General features: G+C 54.2%; 1 protein-coding gene across 6 annotated transcripts; it reads left to right on the top strand.

Moving 5' to 3' along the window:
• Window positions 1-6: 6 nt before the first annotated feature.
• On the top strand, window positions 7-21,417 carry SLX4 (SLX4 structure-specific endonuclease subunit). 6 transcript variants are annotated; one of them, XM_048224895.2, is made up of 15 exons: window positions 7-88; window positions 1,892-2,596; window positions 4,011-4,232; window positions 6,245-6,434; window positions 7,310-7,522; window positions 9,213-9,421; window positions 10,045-10,361; window positions 10,916-11,156; window positions 11,620-11,708; window positions 12,604-12,750; window positions 13,397-13,566; window positions 14,571-16,816; window positions 18,845-18,944; window positions 19,470-19,886; window positions 20,327-21,417. In XM_048224895.2, exons 2-15 carry the CDS (start codon window positions 2,254-2,256, stop codon window positions 20,715-20,717), a joined length of 5,295 nt encoding a protein of 1,764 aa, XP_048080852.1. In that variant the 5' UTR covers window positions 7-88; window positions 1,892-2,253; the 3' UTR covers window positions 20,718-21,417. The 6 variants fall into 6 exon arrangements, with proteins under 6 accessions (XP_048080852.1, XP_048080848.1, XP_048080853.1 ...); XM_048224891.2 differs by having other exon boundaries at window positions 4,008-4,232; XM_048224896.2 differs by having other exon boundaries at window positions 16-88; window positions 4,008-4,232; window positions 18,845-18,899.
• The last annotated feature ends 1,193 nt before the right edge of the window (window positions 21,418-22,610 follow it).

Here is a 22,610-nt window from a genome sequence, read left to right as displayed (position 1 = left end):
GCGGGCGCTGTCCTCCGCCGGGGGCGCCGGTTGGCGCATGCGTAGGCGCAAGGCTCTCCGTTGAGAAGGTGCCTCGGCGGCCCCGGAGGTAGGAGGAGTCGGGCTTCAGGGCTAGAAGTCTGTAGTCTGGAGAGGAGGTCCAGTCACCTGGGGCGTTTCTCGCTGTCGGGGGTGAGGGAGAAGAGCCTTTCTCGCCCGCGGTGTAGAGGCAGGAGCCGCGCTCGGGTGGAGGGGGCGGGGGCCGCCTGGAGGGAGGAAGGGTAAGGAGGGGATCGGGTACCCACGGGGTCACGGCCCGGGGGTCAGGCTGGCGATCGGAAGCCGCCGCCTGGCTTTGTAGCCGCCAGAGTCGTTGGCAGCCCTCCTCCAGCCCGAGCCCCCGCCCGCTTGCGGTGTGTCACCGGGTCGGGGGAGCGGGAGGGTCCAACCCGCACGGCCCACTCATTCATTGCGCGCCTGCTGCGAGCCGGGTGCCCCAGCGGGTACCGAGCGACTTAGACGCAAGTCCCCAGCCCTCCGGAAACTTGCTGCTTCCCTCGGCAAATACTGAGCGAGCATGTATAGGAGGTGGGCTGTTGTCGGGCTAACGTCACAGGCCCCGTGGAGACTCCGTGGGGTGTGGAGTGTGGAATCTGCTCTAGCTTCCCATGTCCCACGGGCTCTATTCAGGCGCCCGGACACCGATCCCTGCGCTGACTGCAGCCTCCTCTCCCACTGTACCAAAGTCTTTGCGGTTGAGTGATTGAACAAATGTCGAGCATTTATTTATTTATTTATTTTACAAATCAGGTGTCTAATCAGCCAAAGAGAATATGGAATAAAATAGATGGGTCTGTGCCCTCCTTAACTTTTGAGCTTAGTAGGGGACAGATAATAAGTGAATAAAAATGTAGGTGCTGATGCCCTAGGACCACCCTCTTGGATTTGATCCCAGCCCTGCCACTTCAAAAGTTGTTTCAAGTTAAGCCAGTTCCTCGCTCTTGTGCCTGACTCCTTGCTGTAGAGGGATGACAGAAGACACTAAGGAATAGGATTGTGGTAAGGGTTACATGAGTTAGAGTTGTAAAGCAATTAGACCCGTGCCTGGCATACAGTAAGCATTCAATAAATGTTATCACAAATGATTGTAATTTGTGATATGTGCGATTGTGAAAACAGTGTGTGATGATGGAAAATAATGGGAGTGGAGGAGGTCCACTTGGAAGCTCCGGAAAAATAGGTAATTGGACTACTCCCGCCGAGGAGATTGCACTTTCTGTCACTGGGTCATTCAGTTTTGAATTTTGAATCACACTAAACGGTGCCAGTGTAAATAATGCCCATAAGACCCAGGCTTTGCGGTGGTCACCATTCCAGTCACTTGAGTTTGGACAGCTCCTGCTGAAGTGAGAGAGGGTGGAGAAAAGTGGCCCTTTTTTTATTTGGAAGCATTGCTCATATTAGTGATGGATGAGCCTCCTGTGCTCCTGTCTTATTTCTTCCCAAGCGTTCAAGTGTGTATTCTCTCCATTGGCTGCCCCCTCCCCCTGCACATTAAGTTGCCTGTTGATAGGGCCTAAGAAAGAGTTTTTCTGCATTTGGCCATCATCCTGTTTCCGTGGTGACTGCCCTTCATGGGATTCATTTCCCAGATTTCAGTAAAAACAATACTCTTCCAAGATGCTCATGTTCTTTCTTTAATGGGTTTCTAGATCCCTCCCCCTGTGTGGTATTATGATATCCCGTAATACCATGAGTTTGTGTTAACCAGGCTGTACCTGAGTATTTGACACAGATATTGTTACTCTGAGGACTTTGGCCATACTCCACATCCTCTTGTACCTACCTGGAAGAAATGGCATAAAATGCAGTGTCTGTCTAATTACATTTAGATGCTTTTGGTTTTCCACAGATGTGACGTTAAATGAACCAATGTGCTTTATCACTGTGGAGATCTTGGAGAATCACCTGAGCGTGAAGTTCATATGTATCCTATCTCAGAGGCATCTGTTGGACAACAAAAGCTCTCAGATCTGAACTTTAAACATGCTGTTTAACAGGGGCTCAATTTGAAGAAAGGCATTTTAAATCCTTATGGAGGGGAAAGCACTACTTTTTGCTCAACTGTGCAAACTCTCCAGGTGTCCTAGTGTGAAGCAGAGAGGAGCCTTAATGGAGCTTCAAGTCTGAGCAAGGCCCTGCTAGGCTCCTTCTCGGGCCCCCAGATAAACCTCACACCTCTGAAGACCACCTGCAAGCCTTAAAGCTAGTCAGATGATGGATGAGTCAGATGATGATTTTAAGGAACTCTGTGCCAGCTTTCTCCAAAGGGTGAAAAAGAATGTCACCAAGGAAGTGTCAGGGGAAAAGAAGACACAAAAGGCCTCAAACAGCACTCAGATAAGCAAACCAAAGAGGACCAAACCAACTGCTACCAAGGGCAAAACGCTTCAAGGCCCCAGGGAGAGGACGACTCAGTCTGGCAGCCAAGCCCCAAGGACTAAAAAGCAAGGGGCGCCCAAGTGGCAGAGGAGTGAACCCGCTCCCCCTGAGAATGGAGAGGGAAGAGTGCTTGCTCCTGCTGTGCTCCAGGAGAGTGTGCAGAACACCCAGACAGGTAACTGGGCCAAAACCACTGCCAGGACGTTTCCAAAGAGGAAACCAGAGGTGACTACTGTTTTAAACCAGGGGTCAGAAAACTTTGTGAGAAGGGCCGGACAGTAAATTATTTTGGCTCTGCAGCCCTGGTCCCTGTTTGCAACTTCTCAACTCCCTAGACAATGTGTAAGCATATGCATGGGCTGCGTTTCAGCAAAACTTCATTAACAAAACAGGCAGCCCCCTGAGGACCATAGTTGGCCAACTCCTGTTTTAAACAATGGTCATAAAAAAATATAACCCCTGTGTGAATTTTCTCCATGATTATGTTTGGGGCCCTCTGCCCTTTTAGAGTTTCTTATTAATGTTTACATTATGTATTTGACACAAGTTATGTGACCATGAAAATAATACTGCTTCTCTCATTTTCTTGAATTCCTTCCAGAGAGGGTAAGTTGCAGTGATGCCGGCCAGGTCGGTAAGGCTGCTTAGAAGGCAGTAGGAAGCTGCCAGATAGGCTTAAATCCCAGGAGAATCTTCAGGTCCTTCCTTTCTCCTCCAAACACCTTTATTCCTTTCTTTTCCTTTGTTTGTTTGCTTGAAGCAATTTTCTTACCCTGCTGCCCTCGGTCTTGTGCCACGTTTAACGTGCGTCTTCGAGCAGAACTGAGAACCAGCCTTGCATAGGGTCTTTGGGCTCCTGTGTTCTGTTTCTAAATATTTCTCACCTTCACTTCCTGATCTGAAATGGTATTTTTACTATGTGGTCAGCATGATCTCTCAGTGGAATAGTGATAAAGAATTAGCTCTCAGAGACTGTTGTAAGGCTGCAGTAGTGTTACTGAAACATCATTGGTCCTTCAGGCCCCTTTGGGAACAGTGAAAGCTATGCATGATTCCCCCAGAAAACCACACCCCCACACACACCTGCGAAATTGACCGACCTGCAGGGGCTTCATGAATCCCCACCAGAGGCCATCTGTGGACACCTAGTTAGAGAACTTATAACCTAGGAAGATAAAAATGTTTGTCATTAATATTTCTTTAATAACAGCTTTTCAGAAAGAATTTACATTCTATAAAATGCACCCTTTTAAAGTGGGCAGTTCAGTGGTTTTAGTGTAGTCACAGAATTGTGTAATCGTTACCACTGGCTAATTTTAGAACATTTTTGTCCCTCCAAAAATAAACCCTGTGCTCATTAGCAGTCACTCTCCGTGCTCCCTCCTGTCACATGTATTTGTGACAGGTCTATTTATATTACCTCCAATGGTGAGGTTACCAGTAATCAGTCCTACTTATACTTGAGAGTTAAACCTAAACTAGTTGGTAAAGGACCCCTTGAAACTTGGGTCTAACCTGTATCTGATGGAAGAGTCTTCGTATCTCCAGCTAGAACAGATGCCTGTGAATGTTTTCCTCTTTGCCAGAAGCTTCTCCGGACAGCAGCTCCCAGCCCCCTCCTTCCTGTCCGACAGTGGTGGCACCAAGTCCCTCCAAACCCCGGACGGCAGAGTTGGTCCTACGGCGAATGCAGCAGTTCAAGAGAGCAGACCCCGAACGCTTGCAGCATGCTTCGGAAGGGTGCTCTCTGGAGGCTACACTTGAAGAAAACGCCCCAGAAGGCCCTGCAGAGGAGATGACAGCAGGGAATGGTACGATGGGAGTTTTGTATATTCCCATCAGGGATGAGTTCGAACTCTGGAGAAAGGGGGGCAGGAAGGAACCCGCATTCCTTGAGCTGCTGGTGGGGGGTGGGCGCTCTGCCCGGTGCTGTACCTCAGCCACTTCACTGAGTCTAGCCAGAGAATGAAGGGTCCCTTGGGTCACTTTGCACTTAGCTTCTTTGACAAGGTACCTCTTCCTCTTTTTATTTTGACTTTTTATTATGAAAATTTTCCCGTACAGAAAGGTAAAAACAAACAAAAACTACAATAAATCACCATATCCTTAACCTGTATTTAACAATTGTTAACATTTTGCCATACATTTTTTATATCTCCAAATATATATGATTCTTCTATACCATTTGAAAGTAAGTTCCAGACATCATGATGCTTCCCCCAGCAGATCTCCTACATGATCATGGTGCTGTTGTCACACCTAATTCCCTAATATTGCCTAGGATCCAGTTCATATTAAAATTTCCCCTCTTGTCCCAAGGACACGTTTATAGCTGGTTTCTTTTTTTCTGAGCAAGGACCGCCAGAACTGTAAGTCCCACATACGCCACACTGCATATGCCACACTTCAGTGGTCTCTTAAAGTCTAGACTCTAGAACAGTCCCCTTGTCTTGTCCTGGTTTTTTTTTTTTTTTCATGATACCAACTTTCAGAAGAGTCCAGGACAATTTTCTTTCTGAATTTCCCACTTTCTAGATTTGTTTGATTGTTTCATCCTGGTGTCACGTAACCACTTCCCGTAGACCCTGGGGTGCATCACAGGCGAGTAAACCAGAGGTCTAGGCGGTCCCAGGTGAAGACAGCTTGGCGCCAATGGTGCAGGTGCTGTGCAGGGCACATTGTACCACCCCAGAGGCGTGTCATATCCCTGGTTCTATCTACCCCAAACGACATAAGCCCTCATCTCTGGTGAAAGTACACCAAAGGGGAAAAAATAGGCAGAAACCGTATGGATGGCCCTACAACTAACAAATCTGTAGTGTCCTGGTCCTGCATTTGCAGACTGCACCCTGGGAGCGCCGAGGATTCTCAGGCGACCTCTAAGGCCCACACAGGCAGCGATGGGACACCTGCCATGGCATCAGTCCCTGCAGCACCAGTGGGGTGCTCAGCCAGGACACGAGCTCAGCACCTGCCCTACACGTAACTTAGCTGTTCCCATAGATCTTCACAGCATACCCAGTAATGCTCAGTGCTCGGGACAGAGACACTATTTCTTTGTTTAAAAAAAAAAAAAATAGGGCACCAAAATGAAGTGTGATGCTTTTCTGGCTTCTGTGAAAGAGTGGTAGGCCACAGGAGTATTTGAGAACTGGGGATTTACGAAGTTCTCAGCATCTCCTTGTGAATGCCGAGGGTCTGCTCCAGCAGTATCACATGTGACAGGGCCACAGCGGTGGGCCCGGCCACTTTGGGAGCCACCTCCGGACTAGAGTCAGTCCTTTTGTCTGATGCTGGGAAGGAGACCTGTGTTTTAAGAGAGAAGGGCATTTCACTTTGATCTAGTTATTCTAGGGTGGGCCACCAAAGGTGACAGGAATAGGAAAGGCTGAGCTTTGTAGAGAGAACCTAGACTTCCTGGAATAGGAGCCTTGTAAACCTGGAACGCCTGAGGTAGACGACTTCAGCATGAATGGGAAAAATGAAAGGCACGTTCTCTAGGACCTTGCCACTCAGACAGTGGCCCTGCACCAGCGACGTCTCCTGGCCCGGGAGTTGTCCCAAACGGGGAATCTCCGGAAGCTTCACCTAGACCACTGGGATGAGAACCTGCATTTTAACAAGCTTCCTGGGATTCTTCCGCATGTTACTGTTTGAGAAGTATGCTTGGGAGCCCTGTTTGCATCCCCCTCACTCCCTCACTGACCGGTGCTGGGTCTGCTCTTTCCGCGCTCCCTCTGCTGTCTGTGCGCTATGAGCTCTGACCGGCGGAGCAGACGTCTGATGGTGAGCTCATCCTCATGGACACTGTGCCTCCTTACAGGGTCCAGGCCCGGGCTTCCTGCCACACAGAGCGACGCTGCAGTGGCCTTGGCCCTGCAGCAGGAGTTTGGGCAACAGCGAGCATCCGCCCATGAGGCTAACCTGGAGGAGATGGGGCTGTTCTTTTGCCAGATCTGTCAAAAGAACCTCTCAGCCATGAACGTGACACGAAGGGAGCAGCATGTGAACCGGTAGGAGCAACTTGACTGTCGCCTCTCTGTGGTCACCTTTCCCATGGGTGTGACAGACCTGGGGGAATCTGTGGTGGGGATCTTGAGACACCTGACCGTGACCATAGCACCTCAGTGTTGGTGTCAGCCTGTCCTTACTGGTTTTTTAAATGGCTTTATTGAGAGAGAATTCCCACGTTACACAGTTCGTCCTTTCAAAGTTAACAATTCTATCAATGGCTTTTATTTATTATAGTCACAGAATTGTGCAGCCATTACCACAATCGATTTTAAAATATTTTTGTTACCCCAAAAAGAAACCCTGTCCCTGTTAGCACTCACTCCCCATTTTCCCTCTGCCAGCCCCTGGCAACCGCTGATGTACTGTCCCTGCGGATTTTTCTGTCAGGACGTAAGTGGAATCATACAGACATAGCCTTTGGTATCTGGCTTCCTTTCCTCAGTGTTTTCAGGGTTCCTCCAGGTTGGAGCACGGATCAGAATTTCATTCCTTTTTACGGCTGAATAATACCGTCACATGGATAGACCACGTCTTGGTCATCCATTGATGGCTATGGATTTTTTCTGCGTTTTGGATGTTGTGGATAGAGCTGCTATGACCATGTGTTTCTCGTATTAGTTTGAGTATCTGCTCTCACTTCTTTGGGGCAGAGATCCACTGTGGGATTGCCACTGTCTGATGTGGGAGTGGGACTGCCACTGTCTGATGTGTCCTTGCTCTCTTCAGCCACCTTTGCTCGCACAACCAAAATGTAGGGTTTGGAGGCTGACTGCAGGCTGTGTGGAGAACAGGCTGGGGCCCACAGCCTGTCCATGCTGACATGGTCGCATGTTACCAGGGAGAGGGTTCTCCTGTGTTTATTGTCTTCCTCCAGGTGCTTGGATGAGGCTGAAAAGGCACTGACACCCTCCACACCTCGGATCCCCGAATGTCCAATTTGTGGCAAGCCGTTTCTCACCCCAAAGAGCCGAATCAGCCACTTGAAACAGTGTGCAGTGAAGATGGGTGTTGGCCCCCAGCTTCTGCTCCAGGCCGTGCGGCTGCAGACAGCTCAGCCTGACGGGGCCTGTGGCACCATGGCATCGAGGTGAGGCAAATGGAAAGGAGAAAAATCAGAGAAATACTCTGATTTTTTTCTGTTTAAAGCCTTTTGTAGTGTTAGAGAACAGTAGAGCCCTAGAACCCTCCTTGATTCTGGAAATGAAACATTTGAGGAGAAATCAAGGCACGGTCTCCGTTGGGATGGAGGAGGAGAAAGATGCTGTACCCTCAAAGGCTTTGAAATGGTCCATGTGGGTGTGTCTGCAGAAAGGATTGGTAGGACTGGTTTCCTGAGGTCCTTTCTGAGATTTTCCCATGCTTGCGGTCCTACCAGTGTCCTCTGGAGCAGTGAGGAATCTGGTCCTTTCATCCATTCCTTTGAAGCGTGCCATAGCTTCCGCCTCCGTGCGGCCCAAGTCTCCTACTATTCACGGAACAGGACTCAGCATAGTTCACAGAGTTGACAAGACAGAGCCACAGGCCTTTTTTTTTTTTTTTTTTTTTTTTTTTTTTTTTACGTGCATGAATTAAATGCTTAGGTGTTACAATTGGAGCCCTTGCTCCTACCTAGCTGGGAACAAGTCCTAGGCGTGCAAATCACAGGCACACTAGCAGCTCAGCTCCTCTCCGAACTGCCCCTGGTGCTGTGGACGGTGCATTACAGGGAACGAGCTAGTGGAGGCCCTGGACTTCTGTAGATTTGGGACTTCTTTCCTTTGACAGCCGTCCAGAGCAAAGGGAAGGCCAAGGGTGGTGGCTCTGTTTGTCCTGGCCATTGCCTTGCACACAGGTTACAGGCATCTGAGCTGGGCCCATGGTGAGACTGGGGTGGACAGAGGTGGATTCTTAGCTGGTGAGCCTGTCTATATCATAGCACATCAGCACTAGCATCTCAGAATTAGAAGCCTTAAGGCCCTAGCATAGACATTATCTAAGCTATTGCTTACCTTTTGCCAGGACTGGATGGGAACCACCTACTCAGATGAAATATATCTGCTTTTTCAATACCTGAGAAGAGAAACAAGATGTGTGTGTGTCCTTCTAGAAGGCTGATAAAGTAGAAAACTATAATAAATGGACACCCTCACTGAGGCTTCAAGCCTCCTCTGTCCGAAGGCCAAGTCTAGAGTGTGTTGAACTCTGAGGTAGTCAGATGCTGGGATGGCTCCTTGCCTTCTGGGGAGCTGTGGTTATGATGTGGGGTTCCCGGGAAGCTGACCTGAATTAGGACTTGCTTAGATCTTCCAAGGTGATACCTGAGGTTCTCGAGCCATCCCGGGCCCAGGGGACAGCATGAGCTTCTGCAAAGAGCACTTTCCAGAGCACCCCCACAGCTGGGTTTGAGCTCCCAGTTTCTCTCTTGCCTTTGCCCTCCTGTTTCTTGCTCCGCCTGTTGGGGTTCACCAGGCAGTCTAGGTTCTCCAGCTGGAAAAATCCTTTAAGCAAATCTCCAAGCCAAATGAGTGCTCCTGTACACTGACCTCCAGGCTGGCTGACCATGGTGGTGGTTGAAGCTGGGAGGCCTTTCCTTCAGGCGTTGGGCAGAGGCAATGCCCACAGGCCCCCGCAGGAGGGGAAGGGATCCTTCCCCAGTGTGGCCACCAGGACTGCCTGAGGGGCATCTGAAGTATCGATGGGCAGAAGTTGGTAGCTCCAGGGTCCAGGCCTCTCTTGTCCAGCAGGGACGCCCTCACACCTCTGGCCTTGCTAACTTTTCTGTTTGGTTGCCTTTTAAGCTCCAGCAGTCACGTTGGAGGTATGAAGCGGAAGGGAGCCACCAACAAGAAGGAGCTGCAGAAAAAGCGGAAGGTCACGGAGCCTGAGGCGCCATCTGAGGACCTACTGGTGGCCATGGCTCTGTCCCGGTCTGAGATGGAGCAGGAGGCCGTGCCCACGGTGCTCAGACTGGAAAGCGCTTTCTCTGAGAGGATAAGACTGGGGGCAGGTACCTTCAACAGATGACTGGATTAAGAAGTTGTGGTCCATATATACAATGGAATATTACTCAGCAATCAGAAAGAATGAGTTCTCAACATTTGCTACAACATGGACGGCACTGGAGGAGATAATGCTTAGTGAAATAAGTCAAGCAGAGAAAGACAACTATCATATGATTTCTCTCATCTATGGAACATAAGAACTAGAATGATCAGTAGGGGAAGAAAGGGATAAAGAAAGGGGGGGTAATCAGAAGGGGGAATGAAACATGAGAGACTATGGACTATGAGAAACAAACTGAGGGCTACAGAGGGGAGGGGGGTGGGGGAATGGGATAGACCGGTGATGGGTAGTAAGGAGGGCACATATTGCATGGTGCACTGGGTGTTATACACAACTAATGAATCATCGAGCCTTACATCGAAAACCGGGGATGTACTGTATGGTGACTAACATAATATAATAAAAAATCATTATTAATAAAAAAAAAAAAAAAAAAAAAAAAAAAAAAAAAAAAGACTGGGGGCAGGTAGGTGCGGCCCCCAGCTGGCAGAGCCTCACCACACTGCTGCTGAGCCTCAGGGTGTGTGGCAGCTCTGTCATCGACCCTGTGCTTCTGTTTCCCTTCAGAAAAGAAGAGTCGTAAGAGGAAAGCACCTGCATGCCCTCCCCCGTTATTGGTCCAGGACCCAGAGACCACAGGGAGGCAGACAGAGGATCGAGTGGCCCAGCTCTTTGCGGAGGAGATGGAGCTGTCCAGCACACCGCCACTTCCTGCGAGCAGGATCCTAAAGGAAGAGCTGGAAAAGGCCAGCCGGCATCTGCGGCCGCCTGGAGGGAAGCAGAACTTTCTGTGGGAGGGCAGCGCTCTAACGGGGGCCTGGGCTCTGGAAACCTTCTACACCGCGAACCTGGTACCTCCCATGGTGCCCCAGCGGTCCGCCAAGGTGGGTCCTCCCCTCTAGGCACACGGGGGGCTCAGGGCAGAGGCTGCCAGTCAGGACGGCAGCCCTGGGCATCAACAGAAAGTCTGAAAAGTAAGGAAGGGCAGAAAGTCAGGTGTGTTGGCTGTAGCATATTTCTCTGTATGACAACAGACGGCTCTCCTGGGAAGAACAGGGAGGCCCACTGGTTCCCACATGTATCCTGTTCTTGGAGGGTTTGTTTGAAAAGCAGTCCAGGGCCCCACCCCCAGGTGGCAGGTATAATCCACCTGTGGTGGGGCCCAGGAACCACACAAGCCTGCTGCAGGTGGGCCTGGAGTCACTGCATGCTCGATGCCATTTAGATAACATTAGGGGGACAGCACCCACAGGGACCTTTCTGCCCATGTAGATGTAACAGGCATGGCCTTCACTGTGACGGAGAAGCCCGCTGATAGATGGTGATGGGAGAGAGCTTCCCAGGGTTGCTCTGGGCTGTGGCTGGCGCTCTCAGGGACCCTCTGTGTGGTGGCTGCTGTGGTGGCCACATGGTCACCTGGCTTCCTGACTTCTTTCAGGGTCTTACCCAGGAGCCCACACTGCTGCCGGTGCTGCCTGACCAGCCAGAGCTGGGTGTGCAGACGCCACCTGCTCTCCGCAGTGCTCCACCTGCGAGCCATGGCCCCAGGAACCTGTCACCTTCTGCCAGCCAGAGAGAGCACCAGGCCCTGCAGGACCTTGTGGATCTGGCGGGAGAGGGGCTGAGTGCCACCCCGTGGCCCTGCAGTGGGGGCCCGGCCAGCTCAGGAGGGGTCTCAGGTGAGACGCTGGATGGGACACATGGGCCAGCCCTGCCCTCCCAGCCCTCCCTCCCTATGGCTGCCGTGACCAGCTGTCCTTGTGGCCTGGGGACAGCTGCTCAGATCTCAGGTTCCCTGGCTTGTCCCCATATGATGGGGAGAACGCAGTCTCTGTAAGTACTTTCCTTTTTTTCCTCAAAGATAGATATCACATGGGTGAGTCCATCACAATTTCCTCCAACTTTAACCGATGACAGAGCCCTTGCCCAGAGCCAGTGATCGTGCAGACTGTTTTTACTACCTCTGTCCCTCCGGGGGAGCGGGGAAAAACTCAGCGGGTAGTTCACGCAGCGAAGAAGCCCTTAGGTAAAGAGCATCTCCAGGGTGCCTTTGGGGTCGGCTCCCTGACACCTGATGCTCTTTCCTGGAGACTGACGTTGCCAGGAGGTGATGTTCTTTTAACCTGTGAATCCTTCTCTCAGGGATGGATGTGTTGCCCACTGGCCTTCCACCGACTGGGTTTGTCCTGCCACCCAAGGAGAAGCCCCCGGACAGCAGCAGCCAGGCTTCGGTAAGCACCGGGGCTCCTCACTGTGGGCTGCACGGCCTGGCCCTGCTCCCGGCTCTGTGGTCCTGGCCACCGGAGCTCGTCCTGTGCTCTGTGCAGTCAGCTCCCAGCCGGCCTCCAGAGCCTCGCACGAGTCCGCTGGCCTCCTCGACAGCCTCTGAACTAAGCCAGGCAAGAGCCCACGGGAGCCAACTGTCCCCCTCTAGGGCTCTGCCATGAGGCTTTTGTCCCTTCTGTCCTTGAACTCTGGGGGTTCAGTAGCCAAGCCTTGGGATCCCGCTTTGTCCTGAGAGCCCACAGGAATCCCCATTGCTCTATGAGGTGGCCTTATGCCCCAAAGTTTCATTCATTCGTTCAGGACCAACTGTGTGCCTCCGCTGGTCCCGCCTGGTCTCCAACTAAGGGTTCACGTTCTGCGTCGGTGACGCTGGCTTGGAAGTTGGGTTTTCCTAAGAGTGGACGTCATCCTGCTAGTATATCAGTATCAGCCAAACTTCACCCCAAGGTCTACCTGATGACCAGGGCACATAGTCAGAAAAGGACCGAGACTCCTCTCAGCCGGGTACCTGAATGGCGTGGGCTCAGGGTCCCTGCCTGTCACATCGGGGCCGCACACGGTGCTTGTGAAGCGCTCAGCCCGGCTGCGGCTGCAGCTTTGCTGTGGCCATCATGCCTCCGCTTGCTCATCTGCCCCCCACCCCCACCCCCCCATGTTAGGCCAGGGGGCTCAGTGTAATGGAGAATCTGAGAAAGAAGCTAGCCTTGTGCTAGTCTGTACTGCTGAGAGCCTCAGGGCAACAAAAGGTGGGACCTGAGTGGGAGCCCTGCGGACAGGGGCTCGAGGCACCCCTGAAGTTGGGGAACTCGCCGTGAGACGTGTCTGCTCCCCTCCTTCCAGCTCACCCTCGGTTTGCTGCTGGCCGACTTCAGAGCCATGGTCAATAACCCACACCTGAGTGACGTCCAGTTTCAGACGGACAGCGGGGACGTGCTTTACGCCCACAAGTTCGTGCTTTATGCCCGATGCCCCCTTCTCATGCAGTTTGTGAGTATGGACCCCGCCCCTCCTCCCTCCCGCTCTGAGTGCGTTTGGAGGCTCCCCTCTGGCCTCCTGCCCCCCCGCCCCCGTGCACCCGCCTCCCTCCCTCCTTCCCTCCCTCCCTCCCTCCCTCTCAGTGTACCTGTTTCAGTCGGGAGACACACGTTTGAGCTTAGGAAGTGGTAGGAGGAGATGAGCTAAGGATTTCTTGATCGGTTGAATAAAAATCCATTTTCTGCAGAACTGTTCCCTTTTCCTCTATTTCTGTAATTATGAAGTCCTAATCGACCCGCTGACAGACATTTCTGTGCTGACCTGTGCCGACATGCATCAGACTTGAATGTCGTGCTGCGGGGATCCGGGAGAGTGCTGCTGGTCTCCACCAGAAAGCTCTCATGCGTCCGATGTGTCTGTTAAGAGGGAACCAGCTGGGTGCTTGACCCTCCACCACAGTCTGATTTTGCCGACAGAGAAGTTTTAGGGCCTGACGGCACAGCTCCTGACCAGCACACTGGCCCGACCCTGGCTGATGGCGGTGCTGGGGAAGGGCTGCGAGGAGGCGTGGGGACGCACGGAGCCTGCCGGACCCTGTGTGTGGCCCCGTGTCACATCTGTGAAGTCGTAAACCTTCTGTGCTGTACTTCGCCCCCAGGTGGACAGTGAAGGCTTCTTCGCCGCGGAGGACGGTGATCTGCGGGGTCAGCGTGTGCTGCTGAGTGACGTGAGCACCGAGGCCACCCGGGCACTCCTGCATTACCTGTACACTGCAGACCCTGGCGTGCCGGCCCGGCTGGCCCCCGACCTGAGCGCTCTGGCCCACAGGTCCGACTGCTCTTTGCATTTACCTCCCGGTGTCTGACGTGAACCGACGTCTCGGTTCACAGGAGGCTCGCAGGAGGGTCAGGGCTGAGTCCTTCCTGTACCTGCTAACCCCGGGTTTATGCTCAGTGCTGACCTTGCCCAGGACGTAGTGACTGGCAGTCGGGCCAGAATGGACACTGGCAGGAGAGTCCAGCACTGGCTGAGGACTGCCTCCGCCGGGTCACATGGCTCTTAGCTCCCTGGGTGTGATGAGGGGGTGGTCCTCAGCCTCAGCTGCCCCCAGACGCTGCCACTCCTTGGTCGTTCGGCCACAGAAGCTGAATGGCGGCTATTCTTTCTCAGGTCCCAGGAAATAGTGTAAACAGGAGTGTAATGCCTAGTGTAATTCCCATGGGTTTGCACGCACTCAGCTTGTCCACGCGGTGTGTCGGGAGAGGCGGCTGCTGGCTCAGCGAAACAGGGTGTTCTATCTCCTGACAGGGCTGAGGGCCCCTGGGATAAAACCATGTTTGTCCAAGGCCCTGTAATCCCTCAGGTGCACTCCTGGGAAGGGATCAGCTCGGCCTCTGGGGTCCTGAGTGTAGGAGCCTTCAGGGAGGCAACAGGCTGCTGCACCCCTCGGCCCGGGCTGACTGGGACGGGTTTGGTCTTCGGGGTTTGCGTCTGTCTCAGAGCGTCAGGTCCTTTCGGGGTAGCACACTCTCTGGCTTTGCAGCACTACCGATTCCTTCCTTCACCACCACCTTCAGCTCAGCCCGACGCACCCCTTTGTGTGTGAGTTAGCAAACCCTGCCCTAAAGGTCCACGAGTCTCTTCTGGAGCTCAGCGGCCTGGGGTGTTCCCGGCTGTGAGCACGGGCACCGTCTCTGCAAGAGAGCAGGGGAAGGGCCAGGCCCGAGGCACGGTTATCCTCCCTGTGAGGACTCACGCTGCGATGCTCCCTGCACTGGGGCGCGCGGCTACTGCCCCTGCAGGGTAGTGACGCGTGGCGCTTCCTCTTGCAGGTTTGGTGTTAGTGAGCTTGTTCTTCTGTGCGGACAAGCGCCTGATGAGATGGATTCAGAGGACAGACTGTGGAAGAAGGAAGAAGAGGACTGTGAAAGCCGCGCAGAGAACTTCCAAGAGCTCTTGAGGTCCATGTGGATAGATGAAGAGGAAGAAGCAGAGGCTTTGTTGAAGTCTGAGAGCCATGAAGAAGACAGAGAAAAAGTGAATGAAGCAGAAATGGAAGAAATTTATGAATTTGCAGCCACCCAGCGAAAGCTGCTCCGGGGGGAAGGAGCTCCAGAGATCAAGGAAGAAACTGACCAGTTCGGGGACGATGGTCCAGTGTCTGTGCAAATCTTAGCAAGTGGTCAGGTTGGCGAACAGCCAGAAAATGCAGGACAGATGGAATCGTCTGGTCAGGGAAGAGAAGAGGCCCCAGCCAAATGGAAGAGTGTGAGACAGTCCACTCCCCTGCCACTCAGGGGCCAGTGTGCGGACGAGGAGAAAGCAGGGTCCCCAGAGGAAGCACTGGGTCGTTCCGGCTCTCCTCGCCCTTCTGGGGACTGTGGGGCAGGGAGAAAGGAAGGTGTGTTTTGGTGCTCAGCTGATGCCCCTGAGGCCCGGCCATTTTCGTCAACTCCCAGAAGATGCCGTGGACCATCCCAGATGACGAGCCATCTCCAGGAGGGCAACGGCACCTTCTCGGGAAAGGGGGCAGGGAGCCCCTGTACCCCTGCTCGCTGGCAGGCACCACTGTGGCGCCCGTGCCTGTCACAGCCCCCTGGGGGCCAGAGTCCCAGCCGGCCATTCCCTCGTCCTCATCTCAGGGGTGAGTCACCCTCGCCAGGGCCGCAGCCACAGGGCAGAGCTTCCACAGCGGCCTCCGAGGACCCCCCATCAAAGCAGAGGAGGGGCAGGAGCCTCTTCACGTTACTTAAAGATCCAGGCCTCCAGAAGGGCGAAGAACGTGGTTTCTCGTTGGAATGCAGAAGTAAAGGGGTTCTGATCTCCCCTGAAAAGTCTCCATCCATCGACCTAACCCGGTCAAAACCTGGCCATTTGAGCTCCAGATCTCAGAATACTCCATCCAGCAAGAACAGAGAAGATGAGATTATCCTTTTATTGGATTCAGATGAAGAGCTGGAGCTAGAACAAACCAAAATAAAGTCAGTTTTTAATGGTCCCCTGGGAGAAAGGAAAGTTCTAGAAGTTAGCCCCAAGTCTTCTGAGCTGTTTTCTGTCATCGACGTCGATGCAGATCAGGAACCTTCCCAAAGCCCAGCAAGGAGAGAGGCTTCCCTGCAGGGTGGGGAGGAGGGGCCAGCAGGGAACCGGAGCTCTGTGGGGGGCAGAGGGACCCCTCGGCTGTCATGTGACCCCGAGAGTGGCCCCGAGGAGGACAGCACCACGGATACCTCATGGCTCGTGCCCGCCACGCCACTGGCCAGCAGAAGCCGGGACACTTCCTCACAGACGCAGATAACAGGCCTCAGGTCCAGGGCTCCGGCAGATCACACGGCTGAGGTCAAGCCCTGGACCCTGTTAGAGAACAGGGGTGGGCCCGAAGCCACAAGTAAGTTTTCAGTCATCACGCCCCAAATGTCCTTGTCATGCCTGGTCCCCGTCCATGCAAGCAGCCCCGACGGCAGGAGCCCTTCCAGGCCCCACCCCGGGCGCCACCAGCACTGCTCTCCGGCTCCCTGTTCCGTCTCCGGCGGCCTTGCCGATCTCACCGGGCAGCCCCGGAAGTGCTCGCCCCCCAGGCCGAGGCTGCTGAGTCAGGCCATCGCGAGTGAGGTGGTGGAGGTGGAGGACAGTGAAGATGAGCAGGAGGCAGCCTCCCGGCAGGTGAACAGCAGCCCCCTGCTGGACGGCGACCCTCCGACTGCAGTGGACGACTGCCACTGGCACGTGGAGCCCCTCTCACCAATTCCCATCGACCACCTGAACCTCGAGCGGACCGGCCCCCTGAGCACCAGAAGTCCGGGCAGTAAGGCCGGGGAGGCTCCGGCTGGCAGCGGCTGCCGCTCCCCAGCCCTCCCGGGTGCCACCCCCGCCCGAGGAAGCTGCTCCGGCCAGACAAAGTCTCAAGAGAAGTCCCCTCGGGCCGGCTCGCCCGGGAGCAGCAGGCCAAGCTTTTTGAACTCCACTCTATGGGACGACTGGGATGGAGAGGAACAGAAGTCTCCAGAGCTCCTTCCTCCGGCCCAGACGCGGAGCGCTGATGTTGCTGCACAGAACTCAGAAGGGCTGGAGACGCCAAGTGAGTAGAGGGAGGTAGTTGTCTGTCACACTGTTTCACACTGAGGTGCTGGAGGGGGCAGTAGAGACAGACAGGGCAGCGGGGCTGCAGGGCCTGCTGGGCTGGGGCGAGCCCCCCAAACCCTTCCCTGCAGAAGGAGAACTAGCCTGCTCTCAGATGTGCTGCTTAGCCACTTCCTAAACCTGCCTGAGTCCCATGGCTCCCCAGGGCCCTTGTTCAAAACCCCCATCGGTGGACCCCACTCGAGAACACTCGGCCAGCGCTTCTGAGAGGCCAAAGCAAGCAGCTGCGGTGCACTTAAAATCAGGCAAGGGTGGCTCCTCACAGAGTCGCACATCGTGTTGCCGTTAGGACCCAGCATCTCCCCAGGTGAGCGCACCGAGATCGGGACAGACACAGGGTCACAGCAGCAGTACTCACAGTAGCCAAAAGGGGGAAGCAGCCCAAGTGTCCACTGGCTGATGAATGGATAGATAAAACGTGGTCCATTCGTAGCGGCGTGTAATCTGCTATAGGAAGGGAAGGCATGAAGCACTGAGCTGTGTTACCTCATGGGTGACCCTCGAAAACATGGCACTCCGTGAGAGACCTCCGTCACGGAAGACCACACAGCCTGTACCTGCATTTCTCTGAAATGTCTGGAGCGAGCAAATCTGTGGAGACAGAAAGTAGACGAGCAGTTGTCAGGACGGGGGGGTGTGCTGGGTACAGAAGCTCCTCTGGGGCTGAAGAAAACGCTCTGGAGCCAGAGGTGGTGGTTGCAGTGAATTTGGACGCTGTGAACGTACTAAGTGCCTCTGAATCGTTCACTTTAAAATTTTATGTGAATTTTCATCGCAATTAAAACAACAGCAGATGGGGTGAGGGTGGGGGGTTGGCTGTGAGTCGCGGTCCTTCCTCAGCTACCCCCCAAGCCCACGGAGGGTGCAGTTTCCCAGCTCATGTCAGTCATAAGGGAGAATCAGAGTCCCCAGGGTCAGCCCCTTGAGCTGCTGCTGCCCATGCCCAGTCCCCTGGCAGGCAGATCCCGGTAGAGCCGGAAAGGCCTGGTGTTCCATTTCCTCCCAAAATCTGAGACCAGCTGGGCATGACTGACCAACACTGTCAGCCTGGCGTGGGGATCAGAACTGCCTGGAGAGCTGCTTCCAGCATCCGTGCCCAGCCCCCACCCCAGAGCCGAGACCAAGAATTTGCATTTCTAACCAGTTCCCAGGTGGTGCTGTGAGAACCAGACTTCAGACCAGGGACTTTAGTCTGAACTTGAGGTAGGCTTCCAGGAGGTGATAAATTTTCTAAAATTATATAAAGAATTTTGTGCTTTTTTCAGAAGATCACCTGTTTTCATTGGAGTCTCAAAGGGCTCCATGCTCATAAAAAGGATAAAAACCAAAGTCCATAGATTTCTAAGTTGTTCATCTTTAAAATACCGATTTCTTTTTTAAAATAACAGCTTTATTGAGCTATTATTCACATATCATAAAGTTCACCCTTTAGACAATTGAGTGGCTTTTAGTACATTTACAGTGTTCTGTACCCATCCCCCCCTTCCACCCATGCCCCCTCCCATGCCATCCGTTCCCCCCCCCATGCCACCCATGAACGTTATGGTATGTGAATAATAGCTCAAAAACTTTGGTTTTTATGGTAGCCACAAAAGCCATACCACGCAGTTCAGTGGTTTTTAGTACCATAACGGTGTTGTGCAGCCATCACCACTAGGCCCAGAACATTTTCACCATACCCATCAGCAGTCACTCCGGTGCCCCTCCCCCCAGCCCCTGACAGCCACCAATCTGCTTTCTGACTTGTTCCCAGAGCATCAGCACTGCACGAGGCTATGGCCCTAGTGATGTGCTGTGTGATGCTTTCCAATGGGAAGACAGTTCTAGTGTCAAACGGTGAAGGAGTGGAGCAGAGTGGTGGCTGGGCTTTCTTCAAACGCACTATTTCTCTTTGTGCTACTGCTGAGCTCAGAAGACGTAAATCCAGGTCCCTTGTGCTGAAACATGTTTCTTTTGTTCTACCTAGAAGGTGCTAATCGGAAGAACTTGCCCCCGAAAGTGCCCATAACGCCCATGCCAAGGTACTCCATCATGGAGACTCCAGTACTGAAGAAAGAACTGGATAGGTGGGTGGTGTTCTGGAAAACTTGCTCAGGGGTCCACTCCCCCCTGTATGGGTCCAGGCTTAGTGAGGCTGGGAGCTGAAGGACCAGCTATGGGACTCTGGTAGCGGGAGCCGCTGGGGGACAGGAGCGTGTGTGACTGCTGGCTCTCCACACACTGCTCCCCAAACTACCCGTCCCTGAGAAGCTAAGAGCTGGGACTCCAGGTACCCATCAGTTGATAGATGTCCATGTATCCTGTGGATGGAGATGGGCCGTGGCCTTAACAGTCTGAATAAGGAGACCTGATTTTTTAAAAGAATATCAAAACTGTCACATCCCAATCAATGCTACTCTTACCACTACCACCATCGCCGAACCTGGGATGGCCCCTCTGGAGTATTCTTCAGAGTAAGCTCGGTTGGTATGCAGAATAGACACCTCTGAATGCTCACAAAAGTCAGGCATTTAAGATTTCATTTCCACAAAGCCATTAATTTGCTGAGAACTGTTTGCTCTGTGCTGAAGCTCACCTGTTTCCCCACTCAGGTTTGGGGTCCGCCCTCTACCCAAACGCCAGATGGTCCTCAAACTGAAGGAGATATTCCAGTACACTCACCAGACTCTGGAGTCCGACTTAGAGAATGAGAGCCAGTCCTCGCAGGTGCTTCTGGAGGCTCCGCACAGCCAGACCCACACCAGCAGGTCCTCCAAGGCTCCCAGGGCCTGTGGCCATGCCCGGCTGGAGGCCACTTCTGGCCCTCTTCCCCAAAGGTCCAAGGGGTCCACTAAGACCAAGGGCCCCCAACATCAAAAGAAACAGCCTGGTGGAAGCATCCCTCCAATGGGCATATCACAGGCCAACGAGGAGCATCCAGACCCTGATGGGGACGCCCAGCTCCCGGCGTCCCAGGAATCGGTGGCCTCCTCTGTGGACAGCAGTGACAGCTCCTTTAGCTCACAAAGGTAATGGGATGGGAGGACAGGGCCAGTGGCTTCATAGGTCCTCTGACCCCCAGTCCATGAGTTGGCATAAGCCAGGCCTCACGCTGAGGTTGCCTTCTGGATTTGAACTGCAGGAAACTGAGTTGGGGTGAAGGGCAGTCGCCTGTGAGCCTCCTGAGCAGACCTGTGGCGCTCCCATGTCTTCGCCCCACTGGATGCTCTCGTGAGGGGGGCCGGCTGCTAGCAGTGCACCGTGGCCGAGGGTCAGAGGTGGCTCGGGCTGGCAGCTGGAGTGCCAGGAACACGGCAGCCTGGAGCTTCCCGCCTCCCAGGGAGGCCATCTGTGCCGGTGTCGGGCCCTGCAGGGGACACAGAAACACTCTCCTCCCATCAAAGGGGCTCCTGGTCTTGGGCTGCTGGAGAGAGGAGTGTCACAAAATGTCTTGTCTGGTTTTTCTCAGTTCTTCCTGTGAGTTTGGAGCGGCTTTGGAGTGCGCAGAGGGTGAAGAGGGCGAAGAGGAGGTTAGCGCGTCCCAGGTGGCCATCCACGCGGCAGCCACGGAGGAGGCCCTGAGGCGCTACATCCGCTCCAGGCCGGCCCTCTACCGCAAGGTGCTGCTGTACCAGCCCTTCGAGCTGGCGGAGCTGCAGGCCGAGCTGAAGCAGCACGGCATCCGCGTGGCCACGGCCAAGCTGCTGGACTTCCTGGACGCACACTGCATCACCTTCACCACCGCGGCGACCCGGAAGGAGCGGCTCCATGGGAGGCGGCGGCTGCCTGTGGGCAAGAAGCCGGGCCGAGCGGGCGGGCCGGTCTGCCCCTCCGCGCCTCTGGCCGTCGGCAGCCTGTGAGTGGCCGCGGTCCCCGGCAGCGAGCCAGGCCTCCATGGCGTTTCTGGGCCTGGGGACCGCATCCGCCCCCCGCGAGAGGGGCCACGGCACCGAGCTGGGTTGGCTGTCCCCAACTCCGTTTCCTGGAGTTGTGTTTGGCGCGTGGCCCCCACGCCCCTCCGTCTATTGGCGCCCAGTGTGTCTCCCTCTAACCCTGCCGTGCCCCCAGGTGCTTCAGAAGGGCCGCGGGCGGCCACCAGCTGCCCAGGGCGGGGCGTGTCAGGCACAGAGTGTCCCTGTCCTGAGGTGGATGCCCGGGGCCAGCTTGCCCCTGCCCCGTCTTCCTTCTCAGCACTCGGGCCGTAATCACAGCCTCCACCAGCACACCACGAGCCTCTCGCGCTGCCACGCCTCAGGTGCTCTGCTGGCCCAGCTGTCCCTCCCAGACACCTGTCCTTGTCACCAGCAGTCTCCAAAACGGGCCGTGCAGCAGGGCCCAGCACAGCTCTGAAGTCCCCAGAATACACATGTTCTTTGTTAACTGGCTTTGTCAGTGTGTGGTAAGGCTGTCTCCGGCCTCAGGAGCAGTGTGGAGCAGAGCTGACGCCAGAAAGGAAGAAAAGTTGGGGTGTCCACATCCTTGTGAATGTCTCGTCTGTTTTAAATACAGTGCAGTCCATTTTCTATGATGTGCAATAAAAACAAAAAGGCTTTATAAAAATCTTCCAGATGCTACACTGTAGAAAGATAATGAGGGAAGCTGACTGGGAGCTTCACCCACAGCTCCCTTGCTGCCCCCATACCCGTGTCTGCAGAAGGGCTTTGTGCCTGTCCTTCATTGCAAGGGGTGACCCAGGCCTGCTGGCTCTTCATGTCCCTTTGGTTGGTAGATAAGAGATGTATGTTCATCCATTCGTGCACATTTGTCAGTCCATAGGCCCACATGAAGACAGTCGCTCGAAGCAGTGCGCTCCAGTCCTTGATGCTCAAAGTGAGGTCACACAGCAGTGTTACGGGCATTGTTACGGATACAGGCTTGGGCCTGCCCAGACCCACTGAGTCAGAATCTGCATTGTACAGGATGAGCTTGTAACGCCCGCTCTGTCCTGTGTGCTGGGCCCCATGGAGAGAGGTCAGAAATCAGCTGGTGCTTCTAGCCTTCAGCCAGACTCTGGCCTGTCCCTGTGCTGGATGTGAGGGTTGGTGCTCAGGTGGCCTCAAGGGACAGCCTCCTAGAAGAGGGGGACGGTGAGCTGCCTCAGGTGCGCGTAGCATCCAGGGAGGTGAAATAGGGATTTTTGAACACAAGGTGTGTGTCCTGGTCTAGGACCAGGCAGACACTGCACACTGCCCACTGGCAGGGGTTAGAGGGAATGGCGGGTTGCCAGGGCTCAGATCTCACGGCTAACAGCAGATGAGACTGGAGATGGAGTCTGGCCTGGTCTAGAAGGTACCATGTGTTTTTTATACCAAGGACTTGCTCTCCTACCCTAGCATGGACTGTTCTAGGGAAGTGAGGTGGGGTTTGAGAGGTGGGAGGCTACTCGGGAGTCCTTACCTGGCTTCGCTGGCTCCTTGTGGAGACCCTGGACTCAGACGAGCAGTTCTGGGTGTACTGGGAGCCCTCACAGGTTGATAAGATGTTGGGGAAGGGGTTGAAACAGGTAAAAAGCCATAGGCCAGGCAGAGGTGGGGGGCTGGGTAGTGAGGCCTGGTGGCCGAGGGCCTTGGCCAGGTCGGGTGCACATAGCATGCCCCCAGGGGCCAGCAGGGGCCTGGCCAGGGCCCAAGCCCATATGCAAAGCAGGCAAAGGGGTTAAAAATGAGCCCCACACTAAAGACATCCCCACAACCAGAGAATTGGCAATGTCCTTGACCTTTCAACAGAAGCCAGACCTACTGACTCGGCAACTG

Source organism: Ursus arctos, unplaced genomic scaffold (assembly GCF_023065955.2).
Source record: "Ursus arctos isolate Adak ecotype North America unplaced genomic scaffold, UrsArc2.0 scaffold_2, whole genome shotgun sequence".
In the NCBI taxonomy this organism is placed as follows: domain Eukaryota; kingdom Metazoa; phylum Chordata; class Mammalia; order Carnivora; family Ursidae; genus Ursus; species Ursus arctos.
The sequence above is the reverse complement of the archived record's forward strand: the minus strand, read 5'-3'. Positions and strand labels throughout refer to the sequence as shown.